This window comes from Astatotilapia calliptera, chromosome 1 (genome assembly GCF_900246225.1).
Source record: "Astatotilapia calliptera chromosome 1, fAstCal1.2, whole genome shotgun sequence".
Lineage (NCBI taxonomy): Eukaryota > Metazoa > Chordata > Actinopteri > Cichliformes > Cichlidae > Astatotilapia > Astatotilapia calliptera.
Window position 1 is genome coordinate 27,005,652 of NC_039302.1, and position 23,499 is coordinate 27,029,150.

Here is a 23,499-nt window from a genome sequence, read left to right on the forward strand (position 1 = left end):
AAGCTCAAGCTTTTGCAGCCTTAAGACCTCAGAGTGCTCGAGGCTCTAAAACTGTTCACAATGAAGACCTCATGAGAAGCTCACTTTGATTAGCCAGACCAGTGTGTAGCAGTGGAAACGGCAATTGCTCTCCATATATGTATTCTGTGATTCAGTGTCCTCATACCCTCTGTCAGCTTTATCAAGCAGGACTAGAAGCTCAGACAAACAAGGCCGAATGCTGTCTGACGGACCAGCTACATTTAGATTTAGTGCATAAACTTATGCCACGCGCTCTTGATACAAGTCTGAGGCTATTCAGTGTTTTATCGACATGTCTTCCAAATGCATGTGCAAGTGTTGGACGTGATTCTAACGCTTCAAATGAAAGCGTCACGATGCACGCTTTCTGATTAGCCAACATGCTGTCACTTTTTCCCTTACACAGAGCAGACCACAGTGTGTAGCAGTGGAAATGTCAATTGTCCTCCATATATTTTCTTGTAATTCACTGTTCTCGCTCCCTTTGTCAGGCTTTTGAAAAGGCACCGGCTAAAGCCTGATAGACTGACTGCATTTTGATTCAGTGCAGTGTCTATCACCCACAGCAAAAGTTGTCCATTTTGATTGGACCTCATGGGCTATTGGAATTTGACATGTCCAATCACTGAAAGTCACTTCCTAACAGGACAACATGATGACATCTTATTTAACTTGTAAAAGCATCCACGGTCTCGCTGGCTGCAGAAGTTTTTAATATACATGCACTGGGAACAGAGTCTGACCAGTATGTTTTTCATACCAAACCATTCTTTGATAAGGCCTCAGTCAAATAAGCCTGAAGGCCAGTGTGAGTGCCCAACTGCCAAGGGGAAGGGGAACATTCTCCATTCATGGTTTGCATTGAATTTTTTTCGAGTTTCACTATACTCGAGAAATGTTTGCAGGCAAGTCCATTCAAATTAAGGACGACTGCAACAACCTGCTAGCAGCCAAAGCAATCTTAAGCAGTTTTTTGGTAAACAATTTTAGCTTGCAATTGGCAGCTTCCAGAAAACCACTCACCAACCAGTCAGGAATACAGATTTTTCTCCAGTGACCTGTGACTGGAAGAAGATCTTTGATGAGTTTCTAGACTTATTTGACTGAGGGTTTTAAAGAAATGTCTGTGGAAACTCAAAATGGGACTAAAAATACTGAAACATATAAAAGATACAGGCTTGTTTTGTTGAAGTCAGACTTCAGTGGAAGTTCAGTAACTGTTTCACGTGTGTATTATTTATGTTTCTCTAAGAGGTTGGAAAGAAAAGCAACTGGACTTGTTGGAGTTTCTTGAGGGTTTCACCTCTCCTCCGAGAAGCTTCTTCATATTATTTATGGTTTTGTTTTTGTATTAAGTATTCAAGTATTTTTGGGAGAGACTGTGAAATTAAAATCAGAAATGATGAGAAATACTGGAAGATGGATAAATAAAGTATATTTCTACAATAAATGAATCGTTTGTGTTTGAGTCAAAATGATTTTCTGCCTTTGCTATCTCTGGCACACGGCTCTAAATTCACGTGTACCTGCTTATGATGTAAATCAAAATTTTATGTTGTGTTTTTTTGTTTTTGTTTTTAAAGCAAAATTTGCCAGAATAGCTGGTCACTGCAGAATTTGGAAAAGCATGCCTCTCGACCCATGTCGGAAATGTTTCAGGGAATATTTGGAGCAAGGGATTAGCGAATATTTATGGAAGTAGAGCTGAGGATAAAGTATGGTAGCCGTGTTCACAGTAATGAAGGCAAAGTGCAGCTCAGTGATGTTTTTTTTAGACAACAGCTCAACGGCAATAAAATGTCAGCACTCTGCTACGAAGGTTAATCTTTTGGTAAGATGCCTTTATTGTTTATTGTTTTGTGAGATTTTTGATTTACTGTCTCTTTCTTTAAAGTTGGTTGGTACATTAGATATAGTTTTCCTTTTCATACTAATGAAATAGCCTGTTTGCTTGTGACAGAGGGTACACAGAAGAAACCTTCTATTAATCAGACAGCCCGTCAATGGTCCGACGGCGATTTCAAGCGACCAAACATCCAAAATGTCAGCGTGTATTGTGATGGAGAAAATGATCTTGAGACCACTGAGCTCACTTTAACTCACCATTTTACTATAAGTAGAATTTAATTGGCCTGAGCCTCAGGGACATTTGCTGTTTGTGTCTGCCTCCAGAATACGTCAACATTCACACTGGAGAGAGATGAAGAGGGCGAGGTCATGATGGAAGATGGGCGCAGTCGCTGCCCCTTTAATCCAGAGTATAAATCAACTGCCATCATTGTTGGTATGTATTAATGCGCACTTATATGAATGGCTTCCTTTTAGACGGGGAAAGCGGGCGCAGCTGTTTCTGAAACTATTTTGATGGCAACTCCATCTTTGATTCAGTAATGAGTCATGATGTGCCTGCTAATGTTGTTTGTCTGCGTCAGACTCTCTGATAAATAGCCAGACAGCAGCAGACATTGTTTTTGTTCAACTTCTTTAACAAGCAATTAGTAAATAATTGAACTGGATATGAAGAGGAGAAATGATTTGTCTATTCTCACTCAGACTGTTATGTGCTAACATTTCACTTTATTACCGACTTCAACTCCAGCCTGTTATTATTTCTTTGTCATGTGTTATTTTATTGATTCCAAATTCAGTTCAATCTTTCTCTTCCTTTGTTCTCCTCCAGATGGTGAATTATATACTGGTACTGTTAGTAACTTTCAAGGGAATGAACCAGTCATTTACAAGAGTTTGGGTCAGGGAACTGCTCTGAAGACAGAGAACTCCTTAAAATGGCTGCAAGGTAAACTCCCATGTGTTTTTTCCTTCCACAAATCTTCCATTATGTACCGACCACTGCAGATAAGCTCCAAAAAGCAGCGATCATTAGCGAGGCACATTCACTAATGCATGCAGACGGAGAGCAAAGACAAGCGCTTGTAGATTGCGGGAGCCCAGCCTATCAGCCGTTGCACATGCACATCAAAACAACCTCATCCGGCTGCCACTGCTTTCGCCAGAGTAAGCTGCACTTTGCGCACAATTAAGACTCCTCTTGTCTTCTGATCTTTAGGTAATTCATGCAGACTGCTCCTGATGAGGCATCTGAGTACAATTATAAAGAGGATTCTGTTTCCTCTTCCCTTGCAGGATTGTATCACAGCTTGTTGGTGCAGACACTGACTTTTTCCAAATTTATCATGGCAGAAAAAAGTGGGGGGGGGGAGTTTCCCTGTGTCGATTATAAAGGTGCAACGCAGCTGTCTAACCACACGTTTGCTTTTGTGTTTTTCTATCTCTAACAGATCCCGTCTTTGTTGGGTCAGCTTACATCGAGGAGAGTCAGCCTATAGGCAACTCTGTGGGCGACGACGACAAGATTTACTTCTTCTTTAGTGAGGCGGGAAAAGAATTTGACTTCTTTGACAACACCATAGTGTCGAGGATTGCTCGCGTGTGTAAGGTAATGTACACGGGGTAAGGGTGAGGCGATTACACAAAATGATCATGCAAAAGTATGAGGCACAGCAGGGCTCAAGCTTCCTGTCCTTAATCCTGGCACAATTGCCTCAAAACAAGATGGGACACTCCCATGTCAAAGCACATTAGGTAACATTAACTGTATATTATGCCTGAGTAATTGCAATGGAAACATGTCACTGGTGCATTTAAACTTTTCTCTATTTAACTGTACAGGCATGTTTTCAGCAGATATAGTTTCCCCTTGCCTGAATCATTGCCTCGTCTCAGGCTCCCTCCCTCCCCTTTCTCTGCAATGTCATATCCCACTCTCCTTCCATCTCCCTCACAATGTCAGCTGCACTTGTCCATCCCTCCAGCTCCTTGCCGTTCCTCCGCCAGCCCTTTGAGCTTTGCAGGCATTATTAGTATTCAAGAGTGCTTCACAGCAATATGAAATGCTTCTTCCACCCTACTATATGGCCTGTTTTCTTGCATGCAAACTGTAGCAACTGCAGAATTCACTGGGATCATTTAAACCATTGACGTCATTCCTCCTCCGTCCGCTTCTCTCCTCAAGAGTTCAGTTTGGTTGATCAGCCTGGGTAATCAGCCACAAACTCCATTCCCTTTCACCTGTCGTCAGATCAGTTAAAAGGCTATGAAGCTGCATGATATACATGCACTCAGCGTCCCTACCTGACTGATGTCTCTTGTTCATGGAGGCAGTAATGTGAGTAATCGTGGGGACAGCATGTAATCTTAAGTGACAGCTTAATGACTTAGTCCTACTAGGCTCTGGAACTCGGTGCGGCGACACCTCGTGCTGCCGGCAGAGCACCTCCTGGGTTCTATATATGGAAATCATTGACAGAAGTGCCCCCAGACTGTGGCAACTTGCTGCAGATGAACTGTGCAATAGAGACAGAAGAATAGCTTTCTCTGCTCTGTAAAGCACCATTATTTCACAGGAATGCAGCAGCTCCCTTTTTACTTTCTGACGTCTTTTCAGTAGAAGCTCTTCTATAGCAATATGGTAGTGCTGCTTGTGGTTTATTACCCATTTTACAGGGTGAATAATGCATCAATACGTGATTTGCATTTTCTTTTTTCTTTCTTTTTTTTGTATCTTAGGTGGCCCGATTATTTACAGCGCCACATTTTTACTTTAGTTCCTCTCCCTTTTTTTTTTTTAAAGGCCATCTTTCCTTAAAGTCAACTTACTGCTGATTGGCTGCCCTTCCCAAACAGATGTTTGAATAGCAGATGGGTGGAGCTTCTGCGGCTGAGATGACCACATTAGGGGCATCCACTCGCGTCAAGATTGAGGAGTCTAAAGTCTGAGCCAGTGATTCACAGGGATTACTTGTATAGCCGCTGACCTGAAAATGGCGGCTATGTTTATGCTGTCCAACAGTATAAATAAAGAAATATAGGACCACTTAAAGCATGTTATAAAAAGAGAAAAATCCTTGTTTCTTGGCGTCTTGGCTTCACTAAAGGCCTTGCCAGCTATTTGCAGTCATGTTTCCAATGCAAAATATTTATGCATGTACAAACAACTATTGCTAGATTCCTAACCTAAGATGACAGATTTACACTTGTTTTTTTGCAGGAGACCTCTGAGATAATGAAGTTCTCTGAAATGGTCATTCACTCTGAATATAAAAATATTTTGTACATGTTCAGATTTGAGGTATAAGACTCAATATTTGATTGGAAATTGTGTCACTGTGGCATATGAGGGTTTAATTACCTCTGTGAGCTGTGTGTGAACTGCATAGGTGAGCAGTGATCTCGGCGGCCACAGTGTAGAACACGCTCCCTGTTGTTTTGAGAATGATAGTAAGCAGCTGTTCCTTTCACCATGTGTAGTATCCCTGCCTCTCCCATGACCCCTTAGGAAGGTGCACCTCACAGTTGGAAGTGTCTTTAGTAGAGAAAATCTAAGACTAAATCAAGACCGGCACAAAAATTCCCACTTTTTTTTTTTCTTTTCTTTTTTTATGTCAGTGTATCAAATATAAATGTTTGTCTTGTGTGCTCCTCTGCTGAGGAGTGAGTGCTAAACTCAGATTAAGTAAAGCTGAGGTATGAAGACCCCTCCCTTTTGGCAGGCTCCAAATCTAATGCACTTTTGCAAACTGTCAGAAAACACGCACTCCCTTTTCTTTCTGTGTCAGGCCAAGTCCTGATATGTTGGTATGCGGTTTTATTTAATATATCAAAACCATGTTGCGTGTCATAGTTTATCTTGACGGACACTTAGAAAAAGAGAGTATGTTTCTTGTTAGATAAGATTAATTTAATGGTATTCTAACTACTGTTTTACTTACATTTTCTAAATAATTCTACTTATTCTACTACTTTTTTCCTTCTCCCAGTCTTTCCGATCTGCCCCCGCTCCCTTCTTGCCCTCCTCCTTTCTTTTGTTTATTCAGGTGTGCGCTCTGAAGGGCTGTGAAAAGTGGGCATGTTATAAATACTGCATGGCGCAATTTTCTTTACCTCGTGATCTATTACATCTCAGGTTGATGAGAATCTTGGATGTAATAAATACTATGAGAGTCGGCTAATGCCGCACAAGGAAGCGGGTTTATTTTCAGAGGGCAGCTATCAGAGGGGAGTGGTCGATGCGATTGTACAAGCTGTGCATCGGAGCACGGCAACAATAGCAGTGGACAGCTGAGAGAGCAGGAATGTGGTCTCCTCATTATGTGGACGGGCTACTACCTCAGCTTAGTAATTGGCTCCCAGGCCCTACATCATTCCCACGAGGGTGGCTTCACCTCACTCTTGAGCAATGTGATTGTTTGTGCGTGTGACAGCACATGGAGGAGGAAACGGAGGTAGTTATAGTTTTGCACTTTATTACCTCCTCACTCCTTGTGTGGTTATTTAGGAGTTGTTTTGGGTTTGGGAGACCATGCTGACGGGAACATTTGGATTTGAGGGAGGAAAGCTGTCTTGAGCATGGGCGAGGTCTCTTGTTTTCGGTCCTGCTCTTCCTCCCCTTCCTCCTAGTCGTGCTCCTCTAGTGTTTTCAAGCTTGCTCGCTGTATTTGGGAGGAGTTCCTTTTGGTGTGTGTTTACAAGCACTTTGATAATTGCTAGTCCTAGAAAACTCTGATAAGTATTTATGGGAATATTTTGCGACAGCTTGAAAGAAGAGCGAACGCCTTGTCTGTGAGCTGCAGGTGAAGTCAGGCATGAAGGACTGATCTTTATTTCAAAGCTGTAATTAATAACTAACCATTGTTTGTTTTTCTATTTCGCTATGCTCTCTCCTTCAAAGGGGAGCTGATATTTTATGCTGTGGCATCTTTTATGCAGAGCAGGTTTTTTTTGTTTTCTCTGTGTTGCATATTTTATTGTTAAAATGCTTTAAAAAATAAATAAAAAGGAGGGTCATGAGCATCTTCCGTTTCTCAACAGCACCCTCTGAAGCAAAGGGGATGGATTGCAACTGCGATGCAAAACATGGGCTCCAAAGTAATGTGTGCCTTTTCAAGGAGCTCGTACATTGCAACATATTTTAAGTTCCTTCAGTAATTTCACTGGAATGTTTGGCCTTCATGATCTGACAGTTTGGGGCTGTTTTCACTCATCTAGGGAACTTAATGCAGTTTGCTCTTAGCTTTTAAATGATTTATAAAAGTTTTTCTAGGGAAAGTTTTTGTGGTTCATATAGAACATTGTTTGCTATCTGGTTTATTTGCTTTTTCATGCTTCTGACAGCAAATTTAAAATCCACTTGAGCTCTTAGGTGTACTCGGGCCGGGTTCTGTAAGGCTCCTGGTCCAGAGCTGACTCAAAGCCCATGGTGTCCTCCCTTCCTGCCACAGCCACAGCCTTTCCAGCTAAAAGCAGATTTTAGTCATAGCAAAGTTGAACTCCCAGATTTTGCCACAGCTCTGACCTTCTGAACTCAACTACTCTGCACTCCTCCTGCTTTTATCGCAAGATATCAGCGTGTTCCATGATTATCTCATGGAGAAAACACATTTGTAAGCCAAATATCCACATGCTCCACCAAACCTGCCTCCACCTTCGTACATTCTTCACACATCAATGATAGAAGCATCAGTATGAAACCAGGAGGATTATGTCACAGTCATGTGACACATGAAGGGATCACTTTGAGTTTGTGGCTTTTTTTTTTTCTTTTTTTTTACGGGGCGTTTTTTGTCTTTATGTAGTCGTCTTGTGTTTTATTTATTTTGTGATGTGTAATTGTAGTTGTGAAATAGATACTTGCGTTATGTAATGATATCCTATCTAACCATGTGCTCATGTTGTCTTTGCTGGTAGCTTTGTGCAGCTGTCTGTTGTTAAAGCCTGGTTAAAGGATTCTAGTGAAATGTTTAAGGTTTCTTCAGATGAACTGGAGATATCAGAATAATGCAGTCATAATTAAGTAACACTTTTTATCAACTCAAGTCCAAAAATAAGTACAGACTTGTACAACCATTGCAACCCCTGCCAGAATCTAATGAAAATTATTACAAGGACATAAAGTCCTCTAATAAACTTGCTGAATCTTTTTTTTCAGGGTGATAAAGGGGGTGAGCGAGTCCTGCAAAAAAAGTGGACTACCTTCCTGAAGGCTCAGCTCCTGTGTTCCCTCCCCGATGACGGCTTCCCCTTCAACATTATCCAAGACATGTTTGTCCTGAAGCCCACGGGAGACAGCTGGGAGAGCACAGTGTTCTACGGCGTCTTCACTTCTCAGTGGTACGACTCAAATGCAGGCGATGGTTGAGACTGTGACAGTGCTGTATGTCAGCTGTGACAGTGACATAAATCGCGCACACACACTGTGATTTGTCACACTGTTACAGTCAAAGTTTACACACAAGCGCGGCTCGCACACACCCCATCTAGAGCCAGTTTTTATTTAATATCTGCGCTCACACTTGGCAAGTTGTTGTTTTTCACTTGGCTCCTCTGAATTTAGAGCAGCTGTAATGTGCTTAACTGCTGATACGAGCCAATGTGATCCCAATGGTTAGTTAATGTATCAACAAAATAAAGGTTTTAATAAGGAAATCGCTCATGCGCCCACTCTGCAACTGTTCTCCATTGAGAAACTGCCATTCCAGTTTCTTGAATAAAATCATGGAAGTTGCAAAATAAATCTCAGAACATGTGGAAAATTGTGTGATGTCGAGTTCTGATAGGTTAACATTTTGGTTCATTGACCAGTTGTTCACAGCTGAAACCCTTACATCCTCATTAATACGTTTACAGGTATAAAGGCGCCTCGGGAAGCTCCGCGGTCTGTGCCTTCACTATGGAGCAGGTGAAAAAAGCCTTCAGCGGGCGCTACAGAGAGGTTAACAGGGAGACACAGCAGTGGTACACCTACAACCACCCTGTACCAGAACCACGGCCTGGGGCGGTGAGTTGTGAAGGCCATATCTTATGACAAACAGTGCAATTCACTGCAACAAGACACAACTTCTTTCTGTGGCTCTTCATTCAGTAACAGATAAATGAGGATAAAGAGCTGTCTTTGTTGTCATGTGTACAAAAGCTATATTAAACACACCAACAAAACATCCCGTCCTACCTGTAGTGTTATTTTAGGCTGTTGAACAAGTCTGACGTGAAGCAGATGTTTCCCATTTATTTTCTTTGTCTGCTGGAAAACAGAAAGTACTGTCCTGCTGTGGGTTGTACGAGAGCCAAAGAAATGCCTCAGAGCATAAAAATAGAACATACAGCTTAAGAACATGATTAAACCCATCAGCCAATGTGGTAGTTTTAAGCTCCTTATCTCACTGATTCCATTTTCATTTCTGTGTTCTTAAGTAATTAAAGCCAAGGTCAGATGTAATTCAACACCCCATCGTATTGTATCCATTTTTCAGTACTGCTCAAATAATAAGCAGAGATTCTTTTTTTTTTTCTTCTTCTTCTTCTTTTTGTTATTTACTCTCCCCACAGTGCGTGACCAACCACGCCAGGCAAATGGGAATCCAGTCATCCTTGCACATGCCTGATAAAGTGCTCAACTTTGTCAAGGACCATTTCCTGATGGACAGCGCGATCCGCAGCACGCCGCTGCTGCTCAAACGCAGCGTACGCTACACGCAGATCGCTGTGCACAAGATCCAGGGCATGGAGAGAGCTTATGATGTGCTCTTTATTGGCACAGGTGGAGCCTAATATATTCTACAAGCATTTCATTTAATAGGAACAAAAACAGAGCAGAAGAAAACTGTCCTCTGAAAACTATATATCTCACTTCCGCTTGTTCTGTGTGTCTTCCAGATGATGGAAAACTCCATAAGGCCATCAATGCCAATGACAAGATGCACATTATAGAGGAGATGATTCTGTTCGCTGAGCCGCAGCCAGTGCAGCACATTGAGCTTGATCCTCAAAGGGTAAATCACCACCTTTACCATATACACTGTATATAAAAGATGAACATAGCCACAAGGGTATAACTACTCCCAATTTGTTAAATTTAGTGTCTTTGCTGCCTCCATGTTTTTGTTTTGTTTTTTGTTTTTTTGTGACCATATTAGGACAAGAGAGAGTGAGAGCTTATCAGCTAACACTGCCAAGCTTTTTTTAGCAGAACTCATCAGTACACAGGTGCTGGTCATTATTGTTGAGTAACATATAAAACAAAAACCTAAAATTTCACTCACCTGAGGTAGACCACAGACTTCATTTGGTTTAGTACCGTATTTTTCATACCATAAGGCGCACTGTCTATGAACGGGTCTGTTTTTATACATAAGGCGCACTAAGTGAAACAAAGTCATAAGTCAAATTTTACTCAACTCATTCTTCTTGCTGTCTCCACTCCTGTACCATTGATTCATTAATGTTGAATTCTCTCGCAGCTGCTCTATTCCCATTTTGTTGCACTATATTAATGACTAACCTCCTATTATGGATGGATTGTCTCAGTTGTTCTCCTGACTGAATTGCCATGTGATTGCATTTGTCACTAACCATCGTGAACCCTCACCTTAACTTTAATCGAGTGGAAAAAAAAGTTAGCGTTCATCCTCCAGCTTCACTGTTTATGTTATGCTAACTTAGCTGTGTTGCTAGCGATCACGTACCACATCATTATATAACAGCTAGTCCAACTTCAGTAACCCTAAAAAAGTCACTGCTGTTTAGTTTTCTGTCTTCCTTTATGTTGGAAGTGATAGCAGAGCTGTACGTTTTAATTTTTTCAGAAATCTCTCAGTCAGAACATGCTATATCATGTTTAGGTGGAAACTAGTGAACTAACTTCACGCTAACTTCTAACTCCGCTAAATGTAATAAATTCTGTTTTCATGGATGCCTGGATGTTAAACTTAACTGTTACACCTGGTAAAGCAGCCACACTGATCTTTTTATTAAAGAGTTTTTAACTCTCAGTGATGCCGCAATATTCGTTTGACTTTGGGGCCTGAACTGGATGGTGTTTTGGACCCAGATTACTCCGCGAGGCTCCTGACTACGGTAGCCATAATGCTCTGACAATCCATCAAGTGGTGCGGCTTCGTAGCTTACCAAAGTCGTACTAAAACAGTTTTTGACTGATTTTTGAGTGTCGTGTACTACATAAAATCGATTCAAGGTCAGTAAGGCACACTGGATTATAAGCCGCACTGTCGATTTTTGACAAAATTAAAGGATTTTAAGTGTGCTTTATAGTGTGTAAAATACGGTACACTTGATCACAAAGTATGATTCTATTAAAAATGCTCCTGAAACACCAAACAGCAGTCGAAAGGTCAAGTTCACTGGCTTCAGTTAACAGAGTTTAACCCTAAGAAACGACCACGAGATACAGACATCTGTGTCCGCATCCACCTGTCAGTCAAAACCACCAGTCAAAGCTAACTTTAAATGGTAAGAATGTTTTAAAGGTTGAGTTTTTAAAAGTTCACCGGCTATCATGTGGACATTAAAACAGCTAGCCCTTCTTTTGGCACTCTTCTCTTGCCTTTATTTTTAGACTCTGAAGGTGTCTTCTTGATCATTAGCAGTGTTTAAAGCAGAAAATAAGGTAAAATTGATTTACTACAACTTAATAACAGTGTAATACAACCATAGTGGCCGTGTTGCTTTGTATCGATTTATAATAAATACTTTATCCCATTTTCGAATGTTTGGTGTTTAATTTACAACTAATGAAAATGTGGAAGAGCGCTCTTTATCAGAGCACAAACTGGCTTCAGACATCTTCTTTCCACAGGGGCCATTCCATTGAGTTTTCCTGTAAGTTATAGCACCGTCTGGAACGGAGTTTATGATCCTCTCTGGCATTTTACCCAGAGCTAAATTTCATTACCTTTTCTCTCTTTATTACATAATGGCCTCTCTCGGGGCGAGCAGCCAAACCGAAATCTTATCTTAGATTATGTAATTCTAATAAAGTCTGAGATACTGTTTGTGAGTGTATTCTTAGCTCCAAATAGGGAAATGAAAGGCTAAGACAGAATGCTTATGGTGTCTGTCTAATACAAGGGCCAGAAAAGCTGGTCTAAATATAGATTGTATATTTGGGAACAAGGGGGAGCCGTGCGTCAGTATGACAGGAACATTAATGTTGCAAATGCATATCTGATGTACAGATGTAGGTAGTAAAAGTGCTAAAGATGCTCCTCAGATGGTATCAAGAGAACAGCTGGTCAGAACTACTCCATTGTGTAGGTTATGCTTTTCTGTTGTAATTAATTGTTTAGCATTTTTCGTCTTACTCTGCAACCAAAAGCAGAATGTTTTTTACCTTTTATATTGTAGTTAGATCTGAAATGCACTCCCCCCTCCCCTCCCCCCTCCTCTACAGGGTCTCTTGTTTGTGTCATCTTACTCTGGCCTGGTGGAGGTTCCTGTAGCTAACTGCTCCAACTACCTGAGCTGTGGTGAGTGTGTGCTGTCCAGAGACCCTTATTGCGCCTGGACCGGACAACTGTGCCAGGATGTCAGGATGGCTCCACCTGACAGGTGAGAACTACAGCACGCAGGAGGAAGACATAATTACACTGTGCCTTTTACTGTTAAAAGCAGGAAAATATGCAAGGATAAAAATTCCTCGTTGCTCAACCTTATGTCTTTTCTACGAATGCGCTTTTTTCTTTGAACGTCTACCCAAACAAACACACAAAATAAGCATTCAAGGATCTGCTTTATGTCCCTTAGTGTTAATTTTAGAACAACATTAGTCACTGTATTAGTAAGTTTTAAATGAAAGACTTGGCGATTGCGATAGGAGACATTAGTAATGTAATGTAAGGTGCCTGTCATTACATCTGCCTGTTGTTTTTGTTTGGTATGTTTTGCCTCAGCCACTGGCAGCAGGACGTGGAGGAGGCTGACACATCAGCTATTTGCAACAGGACTCTTCCTAACCCCAGATCTGCCAGACCAGTAGCTTCTCGTGAGTGTGTTCTTTCTGCACAGTGGCCTTTAATTTAAGTGTGTCTGTCACCTCACGCACAAACAGCATGCACTTAGAGTTCACAAAAACATGTTGCCACTACTGTCAAGTCATGCACATACAGTTGTAAGAAAAAACAAGTTGCATATTCATGCAAGTTGTTTTCCAAATTCCAGTTTTGAATTTAAAGTGCTGTAGTAGGAGCTTCAGGCTTATATTTAATGGATATAAAGACAATTGGCTCAGCATTCAGAAAAAAAAAGATTAAAGATTAAAAATTTGTCTACTAAACCTTGTACCTCAGATACAGGAGAAGCAATAGTTTTCATCCTAGATCTGTCTACTTGACGGTATTCTTGAGTCTGTAGGAGTTTGTATAACTGCATGGGTTTCCTGGACTTGGGGAAAAGTCATTTGACCAAACCCCTAAGCTTGTCTAGTGGGGAGTAGTTCAGGAGTATGGGATATTGGGTCAGCTGTTGCAGGCATTCCAGTTCCTGTACAACCACAGTGTGAACTTCGTTCTTAATGCCAGCAATACGTCATATTTCTCTTCCCTGTGGGTCGTGGGCTCAAACGGTGTGTATGAAAATCAGCACCTCCATGACTGAGACTTTGGTTCACAGCTGTAAAAAGGTGGATTCCCCACTTTGATTGAGAAATTACTTGTAGCCTCAAATAGAGGAGTTGAGGAATTTTAGGGTCTTATTCACAAGTAAGGGGAGAGAGGAGCAGGAAACAGATTGGTGCAACAGTGATACGGGTGCTGTACTAGTCTAAAATGGGGAAGAGAGTCCTGTACATGAAAACAAGGCTGTTGATTTACTAGCCCATCTACATTCCTACCCTCAGGTGATTTTGGGTATCCAACTAGGGTGCCTCCTGGACACCTGCTAGGTGAGGTTTTCTCCGTATGTCCTACTGAGACTAGAGATTAGATCTCTAAGTTGGATTGGGAACACCTCGGTGTCATCCTGTGAAAGCTGGAGGGAGATGGCTAGGGGGAGGTAGGTCTGACCCAAACCCAGATAAGTGGCAGAAAATAGTTGAATGGTGTTGAAACTAAAATGTTTTTGCTGATGTGTTTTATGTACATAAGATTTTAAATGGATTTAAGTAATAGAAATAGAAATAGAAATATGGTGTTAATTTGTTAGCTTCATGGGTGGCTCTTTATTATTTAAGAAAAGAGCCATGCTTTCTGTTTATATTCTTTGTGTCTTCAAGTCGGTCTAAGCTAAGCTAATGAGCTAAGCTAACTCGTCCTGGCTGTAGCTTAAAATTAATTGATCTCCTCATTCTTGCAATGTGAAACTACACCTTTAAATGAGACTTTCTTAATCATGACTGCCAGGTTTATAAAACCAAGATGAGTTGTGATAGAAACACACAAAATCTCATGTTAGATGTTCTGTCTTCTGTCTGTCTTATTAAGGATGTTTTGTGTTGGTTTACACAGCATGTGTGTAAATATAGGCTTAGTGGTCTTAACATATGCTATTGCTAATTGCCAGTAATTAATCAAGTGATCATGCAAGTGTTTTTCTTCTTCTTTCCCTATTCAATCCCTACTCAGCTGAGGTCTGAACCAAACTGTGGGTTAAAAGATTCATTACATCCCGAGTCGGTATGCAGTTGGTCAAATTACTGGCATGTTTCAGTGTTTTGAAACAACATTCCTTTTATTTTTGTTTGTAGGTGGCTCCCCTTGTCAGCTCATTACCATCCCAGCCAACACATTTAGAGTCCTGCCATGTAAGCTGCGGTCCAACCTGGCACAGAGGAGGTGGCGTTACAGTGATAGCGCCAGCCAGTTCCTCTATGCTACCCCCGAGGGAAACCTGGTAGTTGTGGCTCAGTCTGAAAGGATTGAGACCTATCAGTGCTGGTCAGAAGAGGAGGGCTTCCACCAGCTGTTGGCCAACTACTGTGTGAGGGCAGAACCACGCCAGGAGAGTACCACTCTGATTGGTCACTCCCGCACGCCTCACATCACGCGCGAGGAGACCATCATCCTGCCTGGCGAGTCTCGCTCTGAGCAGGTCCATACGAAGACGTACTGGAACGAGCTGATTGTGGTGTGCGCTCTGTTGGCCTTCTCCCTCGTGGTGTTCTCCTTGTTCGTCATCTACAGGAACCGTGACCACATGAAGTCCATGCTGAAGCAGGGCGAGTGCCCTAACATGCAGCAGAAGAAGCCACGGATAGTTGGAAAGCCCACAGAGAGTTTACCGCTTAACGGTAACACAATCCCCGTTTCTACTTCAGATCACAAGGGCTACCAGACGTTAAACGACAACTACATCTGCAGCACGCCGACACACGAGTCCTCGCCAGATAACAGCAAGAGCTTCTCCGAGGCCTCCGACAGGCGGCCGCTTAACCTGAAAGAGAGCCACGTGGAATACTCCCCAACCTGCCCTCGGCCCAGAGTGAGGTTAGGCTCTGAGATCAAAGACTCCATCGTCTGAGAGCACAGCATTCATTAAGCGACGACACCCTGTATCTTCACGAGGGATACAGGCCACCGAGCAAAGGAGAGGAGACCCAGACATCCTCCTATATCACAGCACATCTTTTATTTTTGTCATCTTAGTTCTGTGATCAGAGTGGAGGTCATTTTGTTTAGTCATTTCCACTCCGAAGCCAGAGGTCGGTCCGGTTTGCTGTGTAAGGCAGAAAAAAATGAAGCAGCACAATACTCCAGTTTGAGCCAGGATCAGGAACCATGGCAGCTGCTAAGAATAATTCTCACACATTACTTTTTTCTTTCTTGGAGTCATTCTCATGGCCACTAACACCATATGTGGGTGAGCATAAGGCTGGGCAATATGGGGGATAAAAAAACAATAAAATAAAAAGATAAACAGAAGACCTTTTAGTTCCAATGTTTATCACACTGTCTTTTTAGGTATGCATCAATAAAAAGTTGTCTAGTCTAGATATACATCATATACTATTACAACCACAGACAGCGAATTTAAAAATATTTATATTTTACCCAGCCCTGTTTGAGTAATCTTGCACATTCTCTGCAGAGTGTGGCAGCCACACGTCTGTTATTATGCACACTAGAGCCAAGCTACAGCTACATGGTGACCAAGAGTTCAGGTTTAGAAGTATTATAGTACATGAAATGCATATTCATTAAGATCCACGGATTATGGACACAAGTCATAAACACATTTGTCCCCATTCGCTGAATAAACGTCATGACTGTATGAGGATAAATAAGATGAAAGCTGATGCGGAGGAGGAGAATACGCCACACCACTGTCTCAATGAAAAAGGACTGCAACGTTAAGATGATAGAATATGTGTAATTATATATGATGCTACGCCTATATGCTGACGTTTACCTCCTGAATGTATGTTGTCGTCGAGAGAAAGTCTGTTTCACTCAAACAAAACTGCACCACAGATGATTTAGAGAGACGGTTGCATTTTCGCTCATCTGAGTCAGCCCTGCTCTTGAGTGTTGACCTGCAGATTCCATGATGGGTTTCTAAATGGACTTAAAAACAGCTGCCCCCTTTTTTTATGTGCGTGTGCGTATTTGTTTGTTTTGTTTTAATGGAACTGAAATTCCAAGTGCAGAGAGGCAAAGGAACAAAAAGAAATGGGGACAGCTACACCTCCACCACATTTGGGGCAGCACCAAAATCATCGTTGTGCACTGTGCCAAAAAAAGCTAAACAAAAATAACTTGATTGTCTTATCTAAATGCAATAGTGCCATTCTCACATGCCCATCTCATGCTTTGTGTTAGCATTGATCACTGTCAAAGAGCACATGATGACGGACCCAGGGAATGGGTTTCGCTAAAAGTATTGTGGCACTAATAATAAATAAATGTAAAGTGCAAGGTTGGGGATTTCTAAGACTGTTAGCTCATAGCAGACTTTACGGACTGTGTTGGGCAAAATAATTGTTGTAAATTTTGAACCGGGGCCAAATGTTTTACATGGCGATTACGTGCCATGTGGTTGTCAGGTGTGAAAATATTCCAGTTTTCCTTCTGCCATCTCACCGAGACACATCTGAGACGGTTGAGCTCAGCTTGTCTACTTTAAGTGCTAATCAAGCCACTCGAAATGTAAAACTTACAGAATAAGTAATAACTAATGCTGCTGTAGGGGAAAGGAAATGTTGCGAGTTCTCTTGTCCAGACTACAGCTGTATGATATCATGGCATAGATACACAGACCTTTTGTATTAGCTCAGTTTGACCCCGCCCCCACCAGGTTACAGGTCCCAGACTCGCCACACTCAGTCAGAAGTCGAGGTGACATAAATGTGAAAGCACAAGTAATCAGGGTGTTGAATACTTACAGGTTTGCACATTTCACTAAAATCAGAGCTTGTTCCAAGAAATGCAACTACTGAGGTGGACGGTATGGCTGCTAAGGAAAATTTTTAGTAATCAGTTATTACAGGGACCAGTGCAGCCATCGCAAACACTCTCGCACCCACATTGCTTAGACTTTTGAGACTTAACGAGCAGAATTTTCCAAAGATGCAGAACTCCGATCATGTTGTGTAAATCTGAATGAGAAACATTTACACAGCCGTAAGGACAACATGGCACCACATGTCTTAGACTACAACACCAGGTCACTGTATTGATTATGTAAGCCTACAATATATATTCCAGTGTCATGCAGGATCAAAACTTTGCTTTTTCAAACACTGAGCAGATGAAATGTTATGTAACTGCTACAAGTTGACAAAGTAACTGCACAGCATACTGCGCAACAGTGGTCAGTGTTTCCTTTGTTTCTTAGGTTTTTGTTGTGTGTGTATATACAGTACCTGTGCTTAATATTGTGTGTTTTTAAGGGACCTTGTGCAAGATGTGTTGTAGAGATAGTCGTGAAACTAGAGAGTGAACACTGGTGATTTTTTTGATTTTTTTAAATTTTATTTTATTTTTCTTCTTCTTTAATAGTGCTTTACTGCCTAATTTAGAAAACATTTGACCACGCTGTTAGTTTAGCATCTGGACTAGTTTTCACTCAAGCACATCAAAGCAGGACAGAGATGGGGGTTTTTCATGCTACTGATGAAAGTTTGATGAAGAGATCAACATCTTTTTTTTTTCCTGTAGTTAATGTGATGCCACAGCTTCCAGTTAGTTACTTTAGCTTAGCTTTAAAAGGGAGAAACTCTGTCTGACTTTGTCCAAAGGTAATCTTAGTCTGCCATTATGAAACGTATATAATAAAAAAAGATGGACCAAGTCTACCCGTTGGTTTTAAAGCCCTCTTCTGAAGCCTTGATTTTAACATTTTATAATTTTTGTCTTATTGGTGCATTTAAAACCTTCAAATTGCACCACAGACATAATTAAAAGGTCCACGGCTGTGAACTATGAAACAACTTCAGCGTAGCCAGTCTTTGCATTAGTGGGCTTCACAAAACCTAAAACCTGCGTCAGAGGTGACGAGTATCACAATGATGGTTATCAACTTTCAGTGTTACCGCGAGCTCTCTGCTTCAGGTTCTGCTCATGCAAAAAGGAGCTTTTCACGTGTCATTTGACTTTTCTTCCACTCAAAACGGATCAACTGAGTCACATCTACTCCAGTCACATTATGAGAGGAGTGGGCACATCTCTAAAGATTATTATTTTAAAAAATGACAGTAAATTGCTAAACCAGAGCTGCGAAGAAAATGACAGTAATAATCCAAAAGTTGTTAATCTTGTGAATTCATGATCATCACAAGGGTACCAAGTGGCAAAATGAATAAACTCAACTTGTATTTTTTTTTTTATTGCAGTTTCAGTGCTGCTGTTTATTTCTCATATGACAGCTGCACATTCAAACTAGTTTAAAAATGACTTACAATGATTGAGCAGGTTGTTTATATAAAGCATGACTCCCAACAGAAAATCTAGATCAAACATTGAAGCATGTCATAAATAAAATAACAATTTTACCTTGAAACTTTAAACGTATAATTAAGGTTAGGGTTCTATTTTCACCTGAAGTTACCACAGTGATCTAGCCAGGTGAAAGGAGAGCCTCCTTTATGATTCTGAAAACTGATTTTTTTTTTTTTTTTTTTTTGCTTAAAATGGCTGCGAAACTATAACCTTCATAGCACACCCCTCATTTGAGCAACGAGCATACAGCTAGCAGCTACAAGCGCCCCTGTCAGCATTGATCTGTCATTCAAGCTGCCACTTTCATAAATATCATTTTAATGGAATTTAAACAGGAAAATTACTGAAGTAATTTCTGTACCAGGCTGTGAACATGATTATTTCTGCCTTGAAGTTGGGAGTTTTGACATGGGGATCAACTTATCTTTGGGTCCAGCCTCAAGTAGCCATTAGACAAATTGTTCTTTAGGTGTCAGCCTAAAAAGTTCCCTTAAAGTATCAATTTTTAACACTTTGGCTTTAGACTATTTATCAAAAGCAGATGCAGTCTTTTCTGCCGTTGGCTTTGCATATGCTGGTATGAGCAGACAAGCTGGTTCCTCCTTTTTTTCAGACTTTGTGCTAAGCTGGGGTATCAGGCTTCTAGCTGTAGTGCATAAATACGAGCGCGATATCAATCTTATCTAACTCTCAGCAAGAAAACAAATATTCTTTTCCAAAACTATTGCAAGCTGAGACCAAGCAAACAAACCAGAGTATTGCATTTGCCAACAGATGGATAACCAAAATGAAACTGATTCCAGAAGGCTTGTGTTTTTCCATTTCTGCTAACACAGATTTTTCTAAACTATATGATATCTTGGTAGCCTGCTTTGATTTGTTTGGTGGATAACTTCACAGCATAAAATGCCTTTGGATATCACATTGCTCTGCCTTTAGCCACGTGCCACATTGTACACTACCCAGCAGTGACCTCACCAATAGAAACATGGTGAATGGCGTGATTGTAGCCCTCAGTGGGCATCTTTAACTCCACAACGCAACACGGGTCAACAGTAGATTTACAAATTCACCTAAGCCACCATTAACTTAACCTGCTAACTAGACTGGGAGCTGCTCAAAATCTTGTACCATTCTGCAGCCTTTGCTCATCTAAGAAAAAAAATGGTGCTGTACACATTGGAAGCATCACTTCCTCTGGTGAGGTCACCTATTTAACAATACACCACCTGATCTCGTTTAGAAATGCTGAAGTTAAAATGCAGTTGGACCTTGCCAATTAATAAGCTTAGATGAAATATATACTGTGTGATAGCTTTGCATATTTATCAATGATGGGCCTTTTCCATAAAAGGCAAACAGTAGTACAACAGTTTTGAGTAGCTCCTTATTAATGCAACATACTGTACTGGATATGAATGTAGCCAACTATATATTTGTAGAACACCTACTGCAGTATATTTTCCTAAAATGGCTTAAGTAGGCAATCCATTGCAACATCTTTTTTAGGATTTTATTTCTTCAGTCATAAATGCAAAGAAACGACATCATACAGTTAATAAACCATTTGTGCTGCATGGTATAGTACATGAACAAGATGCAAGCACAGCTCCAGATCCTCCATATCAGCTCAGCCATGAGACGGCGACAGCCTCGCCTCAGCGTATCGAACATCATAAGCTTAGTTGACTGAATAACGATTAGACAAATGTGGTCTTGCCTGCATGATTTCTTTTTTATTATTATTATTATTTGTTGTGTACAAATAACATTGTGAACTGTATTTTTTTGTATCATTGAGATTGTGACTGTTGTTTTTATTATATTGTACATAAAAGGCACTTTATTTTAATTTTTTTTAAATAAATGAATAAATACATGTTTTGACACATGCATGTGGAAGTCCATTTTTGCGCTACAGATTACGGTTTATGTTTGGGGCTCTTGTGTCATTTTAGATGTGGAAACAAAGCAGTAACTCATAACCTTTTACTTTAAATATGCTCAGGGTTGCACATTTTCTATATAAATGCAACACATAAGATGTTTACACAAATCCTAAAACTAGAGAACTAATCCAGTTTTATGTCTGTGAGAGGCAAAATAATGTGAGCCTTGAGGACTGGCATTAAATTTCAAGATGATGTTGGAATCAGACGAGCAGGTGCCCATCTTTGTTTAAAGTCTACATGTTAGTGCTACTTGTCAAACCACTTGTTGCACTTGTTCAACTGCTTGGTAACACAAATATCTAGTTAGCCAATCACACTTTTTTTTCCAAGTCAAGTGGCTTTATTGTCATTTCATTTCATTTAGAGTACACAGTGAAGTGAGACTGTTCCTCCAAGATCATGGCGCAACATGTAACCTATAACAGCCAATCAACACAGGACTACATAAAATCCAAGTGTGCAAAAATTGCAAAAAAACAAAAAAACAAATCAAAACAAAAACAGTGCAACACCAGACAGAACAAAACGATGCAGACACAACAGTGCAATAGAAAAGTACAACAAAGACAGCTGGTTGTGCAAAAAGTAACTTGATGTATGAAGGTGTGCGTGTGTATGAGAATGTGCAGATAAGCGAGTGTGGCTGCAAGTCAGTGCATTTAGACACATCAAGGTGGTTAAGATGAGCAACAAAGAATGGGGAAGAAGAGTGATTTAAGTGACTTTGAACATGGTATGGTTTTTGATATCAGCGGGGCTGGCTGTGTATTTTTAAAGCTGCTCATCTACTCAAACTTTTCCCAGAAAATCATCTCAAGGATTTACAGAGACTGGTCTGAAAGAGAGAAAGGAAGAGGAGAGGTGAAGAAGAGAATCAAGCAGCACCAGTTTAACAAAATGAGAGATCCCAACCTCTGAGCCTTACTTTAAAGTGATGTCAGTTAAATATGGTGTTTGACACAACAGTATGATGCATTTTTTAATCATGACCAAGCTAGAATTGCATGTAATGATGTCAGCTGTAACCATTTTGGGACACTTTTCATATTAAGGGCCACTTTTAATGAATACATAACAAGGTGTAATGTGTCACGCTATTAAATATGCTATGCTATACAGTTCCTCAAAGATACCCCTGTGAACCCTCAATTATAGGTCTTCCTGCTGTCTCCTCTATCCTCCAGATGCCTTTAGAAACTGAGGCATCCTTTAGCGTAGTGTACCGAGGCTGATTTTCAGGTCACAGACAGGAAGACGGTGGACAGAGAAGGCAGAAATTAGAGAAATATGAGAAGCCTAAAGTATTCAGATCCTGCAACGTGTGCTCTGTATCGCCGACCATCATTTTCACAAAACATCTGCAAACATCCAGGCTGTTTGGATGATTCACAATTTACTGCTTTATAAAAGGGCCAGATTGCAGATGTCTCTTCAGAGAAAGGAAAAAATGTATCATCTGTCATTGTTGTGTAATGACAGCTTTTATCTGACCCGCCGCTGGTCTCCAGGCGGTGGTTAAGTGCTTAAAATTAGTGACTGAGTGCAGTTTTTGAATGTAAATTTTGGCCATCTGGCCTCAAATACCAGATTCTCACTGAAGCATATTTTATTCAGAGAATATCGAAACCAGGTTTATTACTCATCGCTCATGTTTACAAATGCACTGAAACACAGCACACTGGGCTTGTATTCTCTTCCTATGACAACTTGTGAGCACTTCTAGAGCTGTATTAATGCCACTTTTAAGATTTTACAGCAACATAGAGATTGAGAACAACTGCAATAGAAAATGCTTAGGGTTCTGATTTGGCAGGGGTAATATGGTATGTGGTACCAACATTACTGAAAACTTTATCAAGACAATGGTACCTATAGATCATATGACAAGATTCACCCCTGAACCAGTTCATCTTAATTTCACTGGCAAAAATTAAATGGAAATTTCAACCTTTATCAATAACAAAGCAATGAGATTGACTGAAAGCTACATTCTGTGGAAGGTCTTCATGAGGATTGGTGGTTGCTCCTACACTCATAGGGGGGTACTTGGGGATGTGGTCCCTCTCCTGACATGCTTACATGTCCATCATCTGTAGAGACTGCAATAAGGACACCATCAACAGCCAGTGTACCAGCAGAGGACTCCAACCAGATTATTGGCACTATGACAGCTTCAGATGAAAGCTCATCCAGGACCCATAACCACTATCCGGCCAGTGCCATGAAATGTGTGAACCATGTTTGAAACATCAAAGCTTAAATTATCAGTGAGATAAATCTGCCTTGAAATGGACCCCTGTTGGAAAATGAAAGGGGGCAGGCCTGAGACCCCCTGGAAGAGTATAGTGAAGGCAGAGTGCTTAAAGCCAAGACTGCATTAAGTGGAGAAAACATGCAGCTGTATGTCCCACTGGGGACAGGGTAAATAGTACAGTCCTGCTTCTGAACTTTAGATAAATTATCTTCAACACACAAATTATTTCTCAGCTTATATTCTTTCTCTTTCTTTTCCTTACATGATAATGTTAATCACATTTTTCCAAAGTTTCAGGGTGGAAGTTGTTTTGTTTTGTCTATATTTAACCCCATTAGTGCATATTCCAGTAATAAACTTTAGCGGGTTCTTTATCTCCCAAATCAGATATTAATGAATTTCTAATTTTAACATTTTTATAAAAAAGTAGTTTTATTTTCTTAAAACTGCAAAGAAGAATTTCTCTTTGTTTTGTGGTATTTTGGGGTTTTGGTGTATATTATTTATTAATGTTTAAATTTGGGTTTCTGTT

The 23,499-nt window shown here is 40.6% G+C and overlaps 1 protein-coding gene across 3 annotated transcripts in view; it reads left to right on the forward strand.

Annotated features, from left to right (window-relative positions):
• The window catches only part of sema4bb (sema domain, immunoglobulin domain (Ig), transmembrane domain (TM) and short cytoplasmic domain, (semaphorin) 4Bb), a 59,831-nt gene extending 43,433 nt beyond the window's left edge, over window positions 1–16,398 (forward strand). For all 3 annotated transcript variants that reach the window (XM_026172316.1, XM_026172324.1, XM_026172307.1), the window contains exons 6-15: window positions 2,194–2,305; window positions 2,702–2,818; window positions 3,321–3,478; window positions 8,027–8,208; window positions 8,725–8,875; window positions 9,424–9,634; window positions 9,751–9,866; window positions 12,284–12,441; window positions 12,783–12,874; window positions 14,573–16,398. In XM_026172316.1, coding sequence (XP_026028101.1) covers window positions 2,194–2,305; window positions 2,702–2,818; window positions 3,321–3,478; window positions 8,027–8,208; window positions 8,725–8,875; window positions 9,424–9,634; window positions 9,751–9,866; window positions 12,284–12,441; window positions 12,783–12,874; window positions 14,573–15,345 — 2,070 coding nt within the window. In that variant the 3' untranslated portion in view covers window positions 15,346–16,398. The remainder of the gene's footprint in view (window positions 1–2,193; window positions 2,306–2,701; window positions 2,819–3,320; window positions 3,479–8,026; window positions 8,209–8,724; window positions 8,876–9,423; window positions 9,635–9,750; window positions 9,867–12,283; window positions 12,442–12,782; window positions 12,875–14,572) is intronic.
• Window positions 16,399–23,499: the final 7,101 nt, after the last annotated feature.